The sequence below is a fragment of the Pagrus major genome, chromosome 22 (assembly GCF_040436345.1).
Source record: "Pagrus major chromosome 22, Pma_NU_1.0".
Classification (NCBI taxonomy): domain Eukaryota; kingdom Metazoa; phylum Chordata; class Actinopteri; order Spariformes; family Sparidae; genus Pagrus; species Pagrus major.
In genome coordinates this window covers 30,340,832-30,358,021 of record NC_133236.1, presented here as the reverse complement: position 1 = coordinate 30,358,021, position 17,190 = coordinate 30,340,832, and the positions used below count along the sequence as shown (strand labels likewise).

General features: G+C 41.5%; 1 protein-coding gene across 1 annotated transcript; it reads right to left on the bottom strand.

Moving 5' to 3' along the window:
• Positions 1 to 809: 809 nt before the first annotated feature.
• LOC141017615 (protein NLRC3-like) lies at positions 810 to 13,507 on the bottom strand. Its single transcript, XM_073492324.1, has 8 exons — positions 13,446 to 13,507; positions 7,594 to 7,873; positions 5,294 to 7,085; positions 5,007 to 5,180; positions 4,463 to 4,636; positions 4,021 to 4,194; positions 2,873 to 2,919; positions 810 to 2,564 (listed from the first exon to the last, which is right to left on the bottom strand). Exons 2-8 carry the CDS (start codon positions 7,862 to 7,864, stop codon positions 2,038 to 2,040), a joined length of 3,159 nt encoding a protein of 1,052 aa, XP_073348425.1. The 5' UTR covers positions 7,865 to 7,873; positions 13,446 to 13,507; the 3' UTR covers positions 810 to 2,037.
• Between the last annotated feature and the right edge of the window lie 3,683 nt (positions 13,508 to 17,190).

Genomic DNA, 17,190 nt, shown 5'->3' with positions numbered 1-17,190 from the left:
GTTTATCCGGCCCTGCTGGTGACGTATTTTTCCATGAACACATGAGCTCAAATCACAAACTTGATTCTACTCAGCAAACTACCAACAGTCCCATGAGCACACTTTAACTCTGAAAGGTTCACTGTTAACAAGCAGCAGCTTTTTACACTAAATCATCACAGTAAACTACTGTCATTATGCTTTTGCAGTGCATGATGGGTAATGGTTAGATGCTGTGAACCTGAAGTTTATATGTTGTTATTTATAAATTCACTGATTTGAATGAAGACAGATGGTGTTTGTGTTGTTTCTGATTCATTTGTTATTTTGATGAAGTCTGCGAGAACAAAAGTGTTTTTATTCTCTTAATAAGTCGACGACATTGAGATAATGTGTGAGGACAGTGTGTGTGTGTGTGTGTGTGTGTGAGGACAGTGTGTGTGTGTGTGTGTGAGGACAGTGAGTGTGTGTGTGTGTGTGTGCGAGGACAGTGTATCTGTTTGAGGACAGTGTGTGTGTGTGTGTGAGGACAGCGTGTGTGTGTGTGTGAGGACAGCATGTGTGTGTGTGTGTGTGAGGACAGTGTATGTGTGTGAGGATAGTGTGTGTGTGAGGACAGTGTGTGTGTGTGTAAGGACAGTGTGTGTGTGTGTGTGTGTGTGAGGACAGTAACGAAACACAGCTCAGCAGGAAAAAAGACAAAGACAGGAAGTGGAATGTAAAACAAGACCACAAAGAATATGATCAACAATATACAATTTTAATCGTTTTTGTGGAAAGAAGAAAATAATTTTAAGGACAGAAAGACACTTTGACAAACTGAATTAATGACTTCATATGTTTAATTATTTCCACTCAACAGAGCATGATGTTACGGCGCCCCCCAAGGGTCATGACCAGAATGTTTTTAGGACTACTTTTGCGTTACCTCGTAATATGGTTTGTATTCCTCAGAAGTGTTACAAGAGAACACAAAAAAACTAAATTCTCTCCATGACCCTCAGGGGGCTCCGTATGATGTCACATAGCAACAGGACAGTGTAAAAAAAGTCGTAAAAATGATAAAAACAAAAAGGACACAAAGATCATCTTCTGCTGATAAAAACAGATCACATATAGCAGTTCATAAAGACCCAGACACTTACATTCTTTATAAATGAAGTTTATTATATTGTGTGCGTGCAGCCCAGTCACCAGACTAAAATATTGGCAGTTAACGTTCATCAATACGTGTCATCATATTCACACTACATGTATCTGAGCTGACTGTCATGTCAGGAGGTGGATGGGATGCTGGTGTTGCAGCTCTGTGAAGTCAGAGACCACAGTTCATGTCTGCGTTTCAACATCTGTGAGCGTGAAACCGCTGGATATCTTTAACGAGACGTCGGGACATTTTCCAGCTGAGTTTGTGGCGACAGAACCAAAACATGATCTTCTCCCGAACCCTAACCTGACTGTCTTTATTGAAGTTCTATACAGAAGAAGTATCCCGACACACAAACACTTCAGTACAGTGCCTGACATGTCTGCCCTCCAGTGGTCACAGTTTCCTCTTATGGAAAATGAGATTATCTCTTATTTTCCCACTTTAACAGGAGGAGCTGACGGGCGAACAGGCAGGTCAATGAAACAGCACTGTAAATATTCAGATACCAGGCAGCTGCCTCTGGCTTTACACTCAAACTGCTGTTTGGATTTGATCTGATCGGTTTGTTTGAAGCATCGCTCAGAGATTTAAAGATGGAGGCCCAGAAATGATGCAGATCAGGACACAACCAAAGCATGAGAATCAGAGGAGCTGGACACAATTTATATCTGTCACAATGAGAAGATAAATATGAGATCTCAACAGCTGAGTCACTGAAGCTCTGATGACAAAACCAAATGGTGACGTTTGACAACGACTCGTTTCATCACAACAAAATGAATCCCAAAGTGATGAAGTAGATAAAGAAACAATATGAACTGAAGGTGTTGGTGTCTCACAGAGGACACATTTCAGCAGTCGTCTTCAGTCAATACTGTGTTTGTGTCCACAGGAGGAGACTCTTCCTCCTACACTGAACACAAAGACACAGAGGAACTGAAGTCCACCAACCCAAACCCAGGATAAAGAGGTTCAGTGAAGGTGGTGTTGAAGGTGTGGAGGTGGATCAGTGAGTCAGAGGAGACTCTGTAGAAGGACAGAGTGCCAGCAGGACAGTCCACATACACTGCTACTCTGTTAGAGACAGAGGAGGAGGAGGAGGAGAGAGGGAGGACTGTTCTTCTGTTATTGTGCCAGACAAAGTAACCACGATCAGAACAGTCCAGACTCCAGGACTGATCGTTCCATCCAAACAAACAGTCTGTTCTGATTTCTCTGTAAGTCACTGCTATATAAACCCATCCTCTCCACTCGACCTCCCAGTAACAGCAACCAGTCAGACCATTTCTACACAGCATCTGAGGCCAGTAGTCGAATCTCTCTGGATGATCAGGATATGGCTGCTTCTCTCTCACATGTGTCACCTTCTTGTTGTTGTCAGACAGTTTGAGTTTTCTGTTCACTGTGTTTGTGTCCAGTGTGAGTTCACAGACATCTGATGGAGAGAACAAGACACAACACAGCAGCAGGTTATCAGCTAATACAGATTGTTAACATTGAGGATGGTACATATGTTGAGCCATCTATTGTTTGTGGGGTTTGAATAAACAAATATCACAATTATTGATAATATTGATTGTGATAACCACTTCGGCCGGCCAAACAACGCCCCCTAGCTGTGATATTATCACAGTATATCACAGCCTGTCATGAGCTATTGCTTTCATATTGTAAATATTATTTCAAAGAGGACTTGACTGTGTGCTGTTGTGTTCTCATGAATCCAACTGGATCCACACTCACACTTCTTCAGACCAGGTTTCAGTCTCTGTTCTCCACCATGGTCCAGACTGGAAGAAGAAACACAGTCAGAGCAGCTTATTAAACTTTATTGATCCTCAGAGGAGAAATTCAGGCATCACAGCAGCACAAGGACAGAAATGAGTCGAAGAAGATTTGGACTCAAAATGCAAAATTACAGGCAGTAAAAGAAAACATACAGTCGCCACAACTAGTGATGTTGTTGAACTAATAGAGAAACTGTGTTTTCTGTCGTCTGCTCTAGAGTGAAGTCGGCTCGTTCAAGCAGATTATCTGCTGTAATTCAGTCGTGTCTGTACGAAGCAGAACAAACTGAAGTTCCTGTAAACTCGCTGGCTGTTCACCAAAGCAGCTTGTTCATCTACCTTGTTGGTGATCGACCTCACATCCCCCAAATTAATCGATGGAAGGAACAGTTTAAACTTCCTGTCTCTCTCAATCCTCTCTCTGACCGTCACCCCGGCTCTCTTGCAGTGTTGGGCAAGTTACTTCCAAAAAGTAGTTATTATCATTTGAAAGTAATAAGTTACTTTACAGTATTACTGTCTGTGCAGAGTAATGTGTGTCTGTGTCACTTTCACCAAAATGACCTCAGAAGTGTGACTGTTACTACACTACAGCCTCGGATGAACCTGGTCTCTGTCGACTATAAAACTTTTGACTATCATTCAAAACTTATTATCATCATTTTCCTTCTGTTCTGAGTTCAGCTGCGTTTAGGATTCAACTGAAAAAGACAAATCTGACTGAAATAAATAAATGTGCTCTGTCTGAACACAGCTGATTGACCTTCCAAACTGGGAGCACTTGCTGTCCTCCAGGGGCTGTCCTGGGGTAAAACTAAACAGAAAAAGGTAGAGACACGTTCATGTTGTAGGCAGCAACATGAAGAAAACAAACGAAGAAGAGGAAATATGTCTCCTGTTCTATTAGTTGGTTTAGTCTTTTTATATTCACAACTTTAATGTTTTAAAGGTAAATGGTCATAATTCTCTTGGATTAAACAGGAACATTTCATAACACTCCCTGAGTGATTTTAAATCCAACATGAGTCCTAACTGCTGTCCAACAGGAAACAGTGTTCCTCAGTTCATAAGTGTAACAGAGAAACAGTATGTGAGCTCTTGTACCTGAGAGTTTCCAGGCTCCAGTGTGGATCCTCCAGTCCAGCAGTCAGCAGCTTCACTCCTGAGTCTCCTGGATGATTGTAGCTCAGGTCCAGCTCTCTCAGATAAGAGGGGTTGCAGCTCAGTGCTGAGGCCAGAGAAGAACATCCTTCTTCTGAAAGCAGACAGCCTGACAGTCTGGAAATAGAAAATGGTTGATACCAGTTCAAGAAAATGCAGGAAGATGCAACGTGAGAGTTGCTGACATACAGACATAAATCAGAGAATCGGAAATCGACTTACAAATAACTCTGACTGATTCAAGTAGTAAAGATTATTCTTTTTTGATACCATGTTTCAGAAAGTTATAGAAGAATCGGACAGATTTCGAGTCTCTTCATCAACATTGACCTGAGTGCAATCAACACTTAAATGATCAACTGATGGCAAACAGCTGAATCCTGACCTGAGAGTTTCCAGTTCACAGTGTGGACTCCCCAATCCAGCAGACAGGTGCTTCACTCCTGAATCCTGCAGGTCGTTCTTACTCAGGTCCAGCTCTCTCAGACTAGAGGACTGTGAGCTGAGAACTGAAGACAGAGCTTCACAGCTTCTCTCTGACAGGTTACAGTCACTCAGCCTAAAGGCGAATCCGGCAAAATACATATAGTTTACGGGACAGGTTTAACTTTTAAGCACATTTGATAATATTTATCCTTCAAGTGAGTCGCAGGAATGCAGGAAGATGCAACCTGTTCTAGAGAGATGCTGCTGACATATAGACATAAATCAAATAAGAATCAGAAATCAACATATTAAACTCTGACTGATTCAACTAGTAAAGATCATTCACAGTTGTGAGTGTGCAGCTTTCACATTCTCATTTAACAATGTTTCAGACAGTTTTGTAAGAAGATGAATCTTACTGATGTCGAGTTTCTTCTTCAACATCAACCTGAGTGTAATCAGGATTTAAATGATCGACTGATGACAAACAGCTGCATTCTGACCTGAGAGTTTCCAGTTTCCAGTGTGGTCTCTCAAGTCCTGTAGACAGCAGCTTCACTCCTGAATCCTGCAGGTCGTTGTTACTCAAGTCCAGCTCTCTCAGACGAGAGGACTGGGAGCTGAGAACTGAAGACAGAGCTTCACAGCTCCTCTTTGACAGATTACAACCACTCAGCCTGAAGAAGAATTAGACAAAAAGACAAAGTAGACATTGTTTACTTGACAGCTTTAACTTTTATGTTCGATTACTTTTTGATAATATTTATCCTTCAAGTTTAATTCCACCTACAGAGCTTTGTTGGAGGCTTTGACCACTGGCAGCAGCCTCAGAAGAGCCTCCTCTGAAGCAGAGTATTTCTTCAGGTCAAACAGGTTCAGATCTTTTTCTGATGACAGTAAGATGAAGACCAGAGCTAACCACTGAGCAGGAGACAGTTTATCTGTGGAGAGACTTCCTGATATCAGGTACTGTTGGATCTCCTCCACTAGAGAACCATCATTCAGTTCATTCAGACAGTGGAACAGATTGATGCTTCTCTCTGGAGACTGATTCTCACTAATCTTCTTCTTGATATACTGGACTCTTTCCTGATTGGTTTGTGAGCTACTTCCTGTCTGTGTCAGCAGACCTCGTAGGAGATTCTGATTGGTCTCCAGTGAAAGACCCAGGAGGAAGCGGAGAAACAAGTCCAGGTGTCCATTTGGACTCTGTAAGGCCTTGTCCACAGCACTCTGGTAGAGATCTGTAGGTTTAGGTTTACGTCTAAATAGTTTAGACCTCCATGTTGCTTCTGCCAGCAGATTGACTCCAGAGTTGATGAACGTCAGATGGACATGAAGAGCAGCCAGAAACTCCTGAACACTCAGATGGACGAAGCAGAACACCTTGTCCTGGTACAGTCCACTCTCCTCTTTAAAGATCTCTGTGAACACTCCTGAGTACACTGAGGCTGCTCTGATATCGATGCCACACTCTGTCAGGTCTGATCCATAGAAGATCAGATTGCCTTTCTGCAGCTGCTCAAAAGCCAGTTTTCCCAAAGACTCAATCATCTCCTTGCTCTCATGAGTCCAGTGTGGATCTCTCTCAGATTTTCCATCATACTTGACATTCTTCACTTTGGACTGAACCACCAGGAAGTGGATGTACATCTCAGTCAGGGTCTTGGGCAGCTCTCCTCTCTTTCTGGTCTTCAACACATCCTCCAGAACTGTAGCAGTGATCCAGCAGAAGACTGGGATGTGGCACATGATGTGGAGGCTTCGTGATGTCTTGATGTGGGAGATGATTCTGCCTGCCTGCTCCTCATCTCTGAATCTCTTCCTGAAGTACTCCTCCTTCTGTGGGTCAGTGAACCCTCTGACCTCTGTCACCATGTCAACACCCTCACGAGGGATCTGATTGGCTGCTGCAGGTCGTGTGGTTATCCAGAGGCGAGCAGAGGGAAGCAGTTTCCCCCTGATGAGGTTTGTCAGCAGCACATCCACTGAGGTGGACTCTGTAATATCAGTCAGGATCTCAGTGTTGTGGAAGTCCAGAGGAAGTCGACACTCATCCAGACCATCAAAGATGAACACAACCTGGAACTCTTCAAACCTGCAGATTCCTGCTTCTTTGGTTTCAGTGAAGAAGTGATGAACAAGCTCCACCAAGCTGAACTTTTTCTCTTTCAGCACATTCAGCTCTCTGAAAGTGAATGGAAATGTGAACTGTATGTCCTGGTTGGCTTTGTCTTCAGCCCAGTCCAGAGTGAACTTCTGTGTTAAGACTGTTTTCCCGATGCCAGCCACTCCCTGTGTCATCACTGCTCTGACTGGTTCATCTCTTCCAGGTGAGGCTTTAAAGATGTCTTCTTGTCTGATTGTTGTTTCCAGTGTTGCTGGTTTCCAGGTTGCTGTTTCAATCTGTCTAACTTCATGTTCCATGTTGACCTCTCCTGTTTCTTCCATTATGATATAGATCTCAGTGTAGATCTCATTGAGAGATTTCGAACTTCCTGCTTTTGTGATTTTCTCGAACACACAGTGAAACCTCTTCTTCAGGTTGGCTTTGAGTTTGAGCTGGCACTCAGCGAGAATCTCTGAATGAAGAAAAATGAGATGATACAACTGAGAGAACGCCACAGTAAATGTGATCTTGAGGGTATCCAAAATTGAAAAACACTGTTGCATTCAAAGGCAATATTTTTTTCACCGAATGAAGGGCTGTAGAACTGATGTATTGATGTGTAGTCTGCCTTCGGCACACCATGCCCTTAACTCTTATTGCCCACACACACTTTACCCTGACATCCATATTTCTAAAACTTCTTGTCCACCAGAGCTTCCCTCTCAGTCCTGGGTTCATGAAGAGGCCCTAGTCTATCTAATCCCAGTGAGGTGTCTCTTTTTCTAGGTTGCTGCTGTTTAAGGGTTCTTAAATCCTTATTTGTCTGACCAGGGGTGGTTCCTCATATGGGCAGTATGGGCAGCCGCAGTAGGACTGCCACTGTGTCTGACACTTGACCTGAGAGACCCCATAAGAAACATGTGATGCATGATTGCAAAATATGCAACTTCTTTCTTTGTCACCATTGTTTAATGACCTACCTGTAGGTTCTGAGATGGGGTTTGATAATTTCTCCCGCAGATCATTCTGATTCATCTCCCCCAAAACAATTCTGGTCACTTTGATGGTGTTTATACAGTAGGTCTGCACCATCTCATCCACTGTGTCCATCCTGTTCGCTTTTTCCAGTCGACATTTTGGGATTGCTGGGAAGCCTTCCAGGGCCCCCTGAAGGTGCCACTTGAATTCTTGAAAGTCCTTGTCTCCTAAATTCTCTAAAGTTCTGAAGATGATCTGTTTAGGTGTCGCCATCTGCCCTCCCTGTAAATATACAAAGGATAGATTGTTATAAGATACAACCTTCCTTCTGGTTTCAACCTTTTCTAACTAACTCCATAACACTACGTACCTCAGTTGAGGTTATTAAATCACTGAACTGCACCAAATCTTCCTCAATCTTCTGCATTTGTGTCCTTCCTCTGCACTGTAGCTACCCTGCTAGTACTGATCATGTCCGTACAATCTGGCCAGTCATGGACCCAGCAGATGGACTTTTTGAGAATAAACTGTATGGTTTGTCTTGTCTCCTGTGCATCTATTGTTGTTAGGCGGCTACAAAGAAGGAGCTCTTAACTGTGGACTGCAAGGAAGTCTCCTCTAAGTCTTGGCTGAAGAATTCTATACCTTTATGCGCTAAAGAACATCCTAAACATCCCCAATGTCCCAGCTACCCTGCACCCTGCTTACTAGCATCCAGCTGGACTGTCTTGAGCCAGCTAGTGCACCTCAAGCCTGTTCTAATCCTGCCTGTTCTGTTATGAGCTGGCTTCCTCAACTTGACAGCTGACATCAGAAAGGCCCATGCTGCCCTAGACCCTCTTCTCATCAACGGTTCTGCGTGGAGCAAGTCAGGTGCACCAGGTTTCTGGGTATGCACATTGCTGATGACCTCAGCTTGTCACACAACTGTGCATCCCTGACCAAGAAGGTGCGACAGAGTCTCCACTGCCTTCACCGCCAGAAGAGAACCAGTCTCCCCGAATGCATAATCATGATACCAGCAGGTTCAATATATCCCAACTAATATGTCCAATGAGTGATGACATATTGGGAGAATTAACATAGAAACCAAACACAAACAAATTGCAAAACCCGAGTGTAAAACAGATACAGATCCCAGCTATTAGAGTTTCTCCAGAGATGAGCCCTTGAAAAATTGCCAAAACATGATTTCCCTTCTGCTGAAAATGTATTTAAAGTGGTGAAAATAGACTAGTTTTTGTTATAATGTGGGTCACAGGGAGAACAGGTAAAATGATGCAAAATAATTGAACACATCCAATAATAATATTTATCACAGTCTAATTTCCAACTACAGGCCTAAAAAAAATGCTGATTGCCTTTAACCTTACTCATCTAAATGTCATTCCTGATTATGCTATAAACTGCAAACAAGACAAAGGCCTACTCTTTACCATCACCATGGTCATGATGTGTAGATCATAGTTATATCCACGGGCACTGTGGATAATCCACGGATTGGGCAGTCCAGGTCATCAAAGTTAACAGGTGAAATAATACATCATTAGTGAAGCGAATGGGCCTATTACAATACCTGAAATAACTGAATTCAAAATGCAACCCCAATTTTGTTTTGTTAGTATTGTCTTTTGTTTAAACATTTTTATATCATCCTGTAGGATTATCAACCCTGCTTTCATTTGAATTGGACTAGGAAACCTCTCAGTCAGCCCAGTGTCTTCAGGACACCCCCGAAGAGTCATGAAATGACTCCAAACACAACAGGAAATCAAAGACCAAATGACAAGGTGGTTTATTGAAGGATTGAAGCACCTTCCTATCTTAAGACATGGCCCAGAGTTCACAAAGAAGTGTGAACTGCTTTCTCTGGACCTCAAACCCCAGGGTGTTGTGGCCTGTGTAGATGCTAATCCACATGCCTGTTTGTTAACACCAATGTTGCTATCATCCAAGAGAAGAGGGAACAAATAGTGTGTTGATTGTAATTCTGTTTCATTTCACTGCACCCTTCAAATATATCAATGTATCAATACATGTCTGCATGTCATGCTATTGAGTTGCCACCCATAACATTTCAAACTGTATTAATAATGTTTATCATGTATTTTTTAATACGTGATTTTCTGAAAACTCATCAGCCTGAGCTGAATGCTGGCAACTCAAGCATGCTCAGAGAAAAGAACTTTGTTGTTGTTGTTGTTGTTGTTGTCATGTCTTTGTCTTTTTACTTTACTTTACTTAAATTACAATTAATTTATATTCCCTAAATTAATATGTGTGTTAATAGGACTAGACAGAGCACTTTATTTTGAAACTTGTTTGAGTGAAGGACAAGGTCCTGTGACCTTGTGCAGTGTGAGAAAATGTAGGACTATTTATTTTTCAGTATTTTATTACGAACAAACACATTTTTGTGTATGTTGTCAATTACAATTCTTAGAAAGTCAGAATAACCCAAAATCGGAATCAGCAGGTCAGACTTTTTAAAAAAGTAGGAACTCAGAATTGGCCATGAAAATTGCCATTAGTGCATCTCTGCATATATTTGTAAATAGGTTAGTTACACCACTAGGTGGAGACATATTGAACTATGAATTTCATTGCATTGATGTCTTGTTTCTCTCTGCATATGAATCTTGTTTCTTTATGGTCATTGAATTTGTCGTAGTGCTCACAAAACATGTTTAAATAAAGAAATGTTTGTATGGTTATTCTATTTATTTTTCCCCCCTGAATGTTACATAGTGGCACCCAAAATGTGTATATACCTGTGATCTTAAATTGTTGTTATATATATATATATATATATACACACATATATGTATGTGTGTGTGTATATATATATATATATATATATATATATATATATATATATATATATATATATATATATATATATATATATATATACACTCACATATATGTATGTGTGTATATACACACATATATGTATGTGTGTGTATATATATATATGTATATGTATATATATATATATATATGTATATATATATATACACATATATGTATACGTGTATGTATACGTGATCGCAGTGTATATCCACCCCCTCTGCTGATGCAGCTTGTGATGTTCTCCACTCAGTCACAAGCTCTCTGCAGACACAGCACCCACAGGCCCTTTCCCTGATCTCTGGGGACTTCAATCATGCCTCTCTGTCCTCCACCCACACCAAAGACAATAAAACACTAGACTTATTTTATGCCAACAGCAAGGAGGCATACAACTCATCCTCCCTCCCTCCCCATGTAAGATCTGACCACAACCTGGTGCATCTCCTGCCTGTGTACAAGTCCCTGGTCAAAAGGCAACCAGCAGAAACCACACAGTTAAGGCGTGGACTGAGGAGTCTGAAGAGGCTCTGAGGGACTGTTTTGACTCAACTGTGTGGGAAGAACTGTGCGTTTCTCATGGGGAGGACATCGACAGTTTAACAGGCTGCAGACAGACTACATAAACTTCTGTGTGGATAACACCGTACCCACCAGGAATGTACAGTGTTTTTCAAACAACAAACCCTGGATTAATCCTGATATGAAGGCGCTCCTTAAGGAGAAAAAGAGGGCCTTTAGGTCAGGCAGCAAGGACGAGCTGAAGGCTGCAGAAGGAGCTGAGGAAGAAGATCAGAGAGGGGAAGAACAGCTACAGGAGGAAGATGGAGGACCAGCTACAGCAGAGAGTCAGTGGAGTCTGGAAAAGCCTTAAAACCATCTCAGGGCAGAGGAAACCAGCCTCTTAGGCTCCCAGAGATCAGACGTGGGTGAACGACCTGAACCTATTCTTCAATAGGTTTGACCAGAGGATCATGTTCTTTGATTTCTCCAGTGCTTTCAACACCATACAGCCTGCACTTCTGAGGGACAAGCTGGATCACATCCTGGATCCTCAACTACCTCATCAACCGGCCACAGTATGTGAGGACTCGGATATGTCGGACACAGTTGTCTGCAGTACGGGGGCCCCACAGGGAACAGTACTGGCCCCTTTCCTGTTCACCCTGTACACTGCAGACTTCTCCCACCAAACACCCCACAGCCATCTACAAAAGTTCTCTGACGACTCTGCTATCGTCGGCCTCATCAGGGACGGGGACGACAGAGCCTACAGAGGACTTATTCAGGACTTTGTGGACTGGTGCCAGCGGAACCACCTCCAGCTCAACGCCGGGAAGACCAAAGAGCTGGTGGTGGATTTCCGCAGGCGCAAACAACCCTGCACACAGGTGAACATCCTGGGAACGGACATTGAGATGGTGACGTCTTACAAGTACCTGGGAGTTCACCTGAACAATAAACTGGACTGGACTGATCAAACTGCAGCAACCTATAAGAAAGGTCAGAGCAGACGCCATCTGCTGAGGAAGCTCAGGTCCTTTGGAGTGCAGGGGGCACTCCTGAGGACTTTCTATGACTCTGTGGTGGCATCAGCCATTTTCTAAGGAGTAGTCTGCTGGAGCAGCAGCATCTCAGCAGCAGGCAGGAAGAGACTTGATAAACTTATCAAGAAGGCAGCTCCATCCTGGGATGCCCTCTTGACCCGGTGCAGGTGGTGGGAGAGAGCAGGATGATGGATAAGCTGTCATCGCTGCTGGTGAAGGAGTCCCACCCCCTGCAGGTCACTATCACAGCACTGAGCAGCTCCTTCAGCGACAGACTGATACACCCCAAGTGTGTGAAGGAGCAGTATCACAGGTCCAAGTGTTTGAAGGAGAGGTACCGCAGGTCCAAGTGTGAAGGAGAGGTACCGCAGGTCCAAGTGTGTGAAGGAGAGGTACCGCAGGTCCAAGTGTGTGAAGGAGAGGTACCGCAGGTCCAAGTGTGTGAAGGAGAGGTATCACAGGTGCTTCCTTCCTGCTGCTGTCAGACTCTACAATCAGCACTGCTCCCAGTAGACCTCACTGCACTGTGCAATAAAAACGCTATAAATAACTCATTTCTCATTTTGGTTTGCAGTAACTGGGTAATTTTCATATTCATATTCATTATTTATTAATAACAATACACTGCCACACTGTTAATAATTACACTGTTTATATTGTACATACAATGTATATACAAGTATTTTTATTTCTTACCTTTTTATTATATTGTTTATTTTTTTACTATTATTATTGTTTATTGTTAAATTGAAGCGTCCTTTGGCTGCTGTGACACAGAAATTTCCCTGTTTGTGGGACTAATAAAGGAATTCTGATTCAGATTTTTTGCCCTTAGCACACAGTTTAGTTAGCTGACTCCACAGAATTAAAGGCTCATGTGCTGATAACATGTGAAAAACGGTGTCCATATTGAGTAACCGAGTTTAATTTCCTCATTCTGAGTGTAGATGAACAGCCTGTTCGTTGTTTTACGTGATGACTGACATGAGAACAGAAACCACACTAACCACCTGTCAGCAGATTCTTGAGACATGAACTGTGTAAACTTTATAAACAGTGTGTATTCGACCTCAATGGGACTTACCTGAATAAGTAAAGGTTATTATTAATGGGAAATAAAGTCTGTGTCAGTGCTGGTAAGATGATATTTTGAACTCTTGCCGTGTTAATATTAAAAAACACCTCAATCAAGCTGATCTAAATTTTCTGACCAGTCGACACTCGCTGTGTTTTCTACTGATCATATCTCAGATTATAATCAAACTGCTGTTGATTCTACTTGTGAACCACTAAAAGTGATTCATGAGAATAATCCTCAAATCATTGTCCTTCACCTCAAGTGACGTCCAGAATATTTATACCTGCAACAAATACATATTTACAGCACAAATAAAAATGATGGTGATGATCAAACATGTCCAGATTTCTCTGGTAGGATTCTCACCAGCTGAACTCACCTCAGGTCAACTTACAGACACTTTCCAGCTTCATGTGTGGAGGAAACACTGGGAGAGAAGAAGCTGCTCATTTCTTCCTCGTCAGTCCTGGTCTGTGTGCATCTGATCTGAGGACGCTGTCACACACTCATAACTTCAGAGTCAAAGTCTATTAAACATCAGAGTGACGTCAGAACCGGTCAATATCAGATAAATCACACATCAGATGTAGTTCTAGTATCTGTCCACCAGATGGTGCTAACTAACCATCTAATGAGCCAAAGATCAGCTCAGTTCAGAAATCTGTAATGGAGGAGCAGCAGTTTAGTCTCATGTTGTCTAGCTAATGAGACACAATGTGAAGTTTATATGTTGTTATCTATTAATTCACTATTTTGGATGAAGAAATGTTCTGATGGACCGCCTGAGGTTTATCCAACTCATTTGCCTGACAGTAACAACCACAGCGAGACTATTTACAGAACTCCTCAGTTTAAGTGTGTACTCATGACATACATTGGTGGAAAGCTTACATTTTTGTGCTTCTCCTCATGCAAACCATTTCAAGATAAAACCACTTCAGGCAGGCACAGTCAAAAAACAAACAAACATGAGGGCGAGCAAACATTTACAAAGTTCTGACAACTCACCGATGAAGCGTCCGGCTGTTTCAGAGGTGCATCAAACTTCTACAAAAACTGTCTTCTCTTATTCCTAAACGTCCAGCAGAGCCATGTCAGTCAAATATTTAATTCAAAACACAGTAATCCATGAATCAAGAGCGATGAAATACAGATTAACTGCCATCACTTATGCTTTCATCAGCCCAAAACTCCTTCCATGGACCCTTTTCACAGCAGACATTTTGACTCGTCAAAGCCTGAAAGTACAGGTGGAATTTATAACATTAATGTAGGCTGCATTCTATTTATGTAGCACCTGAACCCGATCTATACTGTTTACGTAGTGTTGTAGTACTATGAGTGGGGCCCTGGGTACTTTCATTTATGGCTGGCCATGCTAACCTGGGGAGGGAGGGAATTTTCTAGCTTTTATACTTACAGTATTTATGAATGATAAATAAATGGCAGTTCTTCCACTTAGTGGAAATACATGAATTACTGGTTTTAAATCGCATTAAAAAAATGTCCAAATGTTTTTAACTTAAAACACACCTTAATAAAATTAAATTGCCTTATGAAATAAAATGACCTGAATGTGAATTTGACACAAACACAGTACTTTAAATGCTAGTAATTAATTTGGTTAAATGGAGAAATGATGATGGCCCACACTCACACACACACTCTGCAACCAAAATAAAACCCTTGCAGGACCGAGTCCCTCTCCTCTCCCCTGAGCCAACACAAGCCAGTCACTGGATGATTGATGCATCATGTAGCCAGTGAAATTTCAAACCTGGTATTTTATAATTTAAATGGATTTTTAAAGGCCTAATCTTAGAAATGATGCAAGTTTATATAGTTTTACACATTTTGCTCTTTGTGTCAACTGTCTCTCCACCTAAGTACTTGTTTTTATCTATTTTATATGCAAGAAGTTACTCTCAAGCATGGGTAATTTGAGGTCACAAAATGGCTTTTTTTTGTACCAGGTACCTGGATATTTCCCAAGAAAAACATGTGTTAAGTTGTTTTTGTCACTGATTGTATTATCAAGTTTGAACGTGGGCCGTGTAAGGCTATGATGATGTGGACACATTGTGTTTTCCAGCTACAGGGCAGTTACAGGTAATCTGCAGGCTTTTTTTAAAATAAGAAAATTCAGGTGAGAATGGAAAATATTGAAGTCTTTACAAACTGTTATAGATCAATGACAGAAGCACTTACAGAGCTTCTGACTGTTTGGGAGGGAAAAAACCCAAACTTCTCAAAAAAAGCTGAAAACCATGTTTGTACTCCAAATGGTTTAGCAACAGCTATGAATTGACTCTGGATGTTACTGGGATAAGTGTTTTAGGAACATTTTAGATTACCAGGAAATGTAACAGGTTTTATGAGACTGAAGGAAATGCAAGTGTGTTTTCCTCTGGCCAAGACGCTTCACTTGCCTTAGGAAGGGGAACAGGAACACTTCACCTGTGACAAACAAAGCTGCAGAGTTCAGAAACCCATTTGACAGTGACACGAATTAAATGAAAAAGAGACTGGGTAGGAAACATAGTACATAGTTCTTATTTAAGCAAAATAAATGGTGTGGTTATCTTATTTAAGAATTTATATGAATCTTTTGTAACAATACTAGGATGACCAAGCAATAGTTATTTGTGTTGAAACCTTATTGTCTGGGATTAAAATGAATCTTTGTCATAACTATGCTCCTAATGCTCAGGATCTTGTTTTTTTTCATGAGCTAAATGATATTTTCTACCATGGCAGATGGTTTTATCATCCTGGCAGGTTATTTGACTTGAAAGTCCAGTATGGTTGCATGGTTAGCACAACATTTACAAGTTATTCCAAAGGAAGATTTTTACTGAGCCAATTTGCACTTCAGTCCAGCAGCTCCATAGAGATTAAAAACATGAAATTATATCAGGGTGTCCAAATTCTTATTTTCTATCTACAGAATGTGTTCATCAGCAGTTATAATATTCATTTTAAGAGTCTTTTATTCATATTTACATAACTCAATATGTGGAGAAATATTCATTATCTCAGCCTGGTTTCAGGTCAGTAGAAAGCATCGTTCTCCAAATGTGCACCATATTCTGTCCCTCCAAATACCCAGTAACCAGCTCACAGAGCAATGAGGCTCAAAATGTGAGGAACTTTCAACAACATTGCTCGGCCTGCAGGTTAGATTACACATCTGTTAGCAATAAGTTTAGATTACTTCCCAGGAACTGAAACCCTGCTATACATGAAAAATATATAAAGGTTTCTTCATACAAGGAAATAATCATCATCTTCATGACACATATATAATGAACTCTTCCTCAGTTGCAGACAAAACACATGAGAGCTTCAAGATCAATACATTTAGTATAAAATGAGGTTCTATAACATCTCACACTGACATGTTCCAACTATTGGCGTTTTTCCATATACATCTGCCAGCCTGGCTCTACTCGGTTGGACTTGGCGTGGCCGCCCAGTGCAACTGGGATTTGCATTTCAACCACACCTGGGCTACCTGTTTGAAGTTGTGTTTTTATCTAATGCCGCACTTGTCTCAACAGCCACAGTACCAACGAAGAATCATTCATTCAATTGCAAAACAGGCTTGTTTGAGGGAGAGACAGGAGCTTGTAAAGGGTTGGCCACAGTCGTAAGACGTCACAGCAGACTGCTCGGAGGCTGGGCCCTGCTCTGGAGTAGGTCCATCGCAGGTGTAGCTCAGCTCAACTTGGTGCAGTAAAACTGCTGATGGATAAGGAAATAAACATAGCTTGGTGTGACTCATCATGGCCAAAAGAGCTGGTAGAAAAATATAATTTTTTCTAACTCAATTCCAAACATAACTTTTAAATATTGCTGCTGCCATCTGCTGGCTACTGTGGGAACTTTTAGTTACAGAGTTCTGTATCTCAAATATAATCATTATGTTAAACATATGTTAGAACTTCAGTGAACTGAAAATCCCTCTCTGCTCTTATAATTACCTGAGTCTGTGTGTTTAGGTATCTCCTGGCTGGCTTGCCAGATTTAATTTTGGCGAGCCAGCCAGATCTTTAGGCTATAGATAGATATGCTCACAAATATTTTTTTGCAAATCCAAGTCAAGTCTCAAGTCTTTGAGCTAA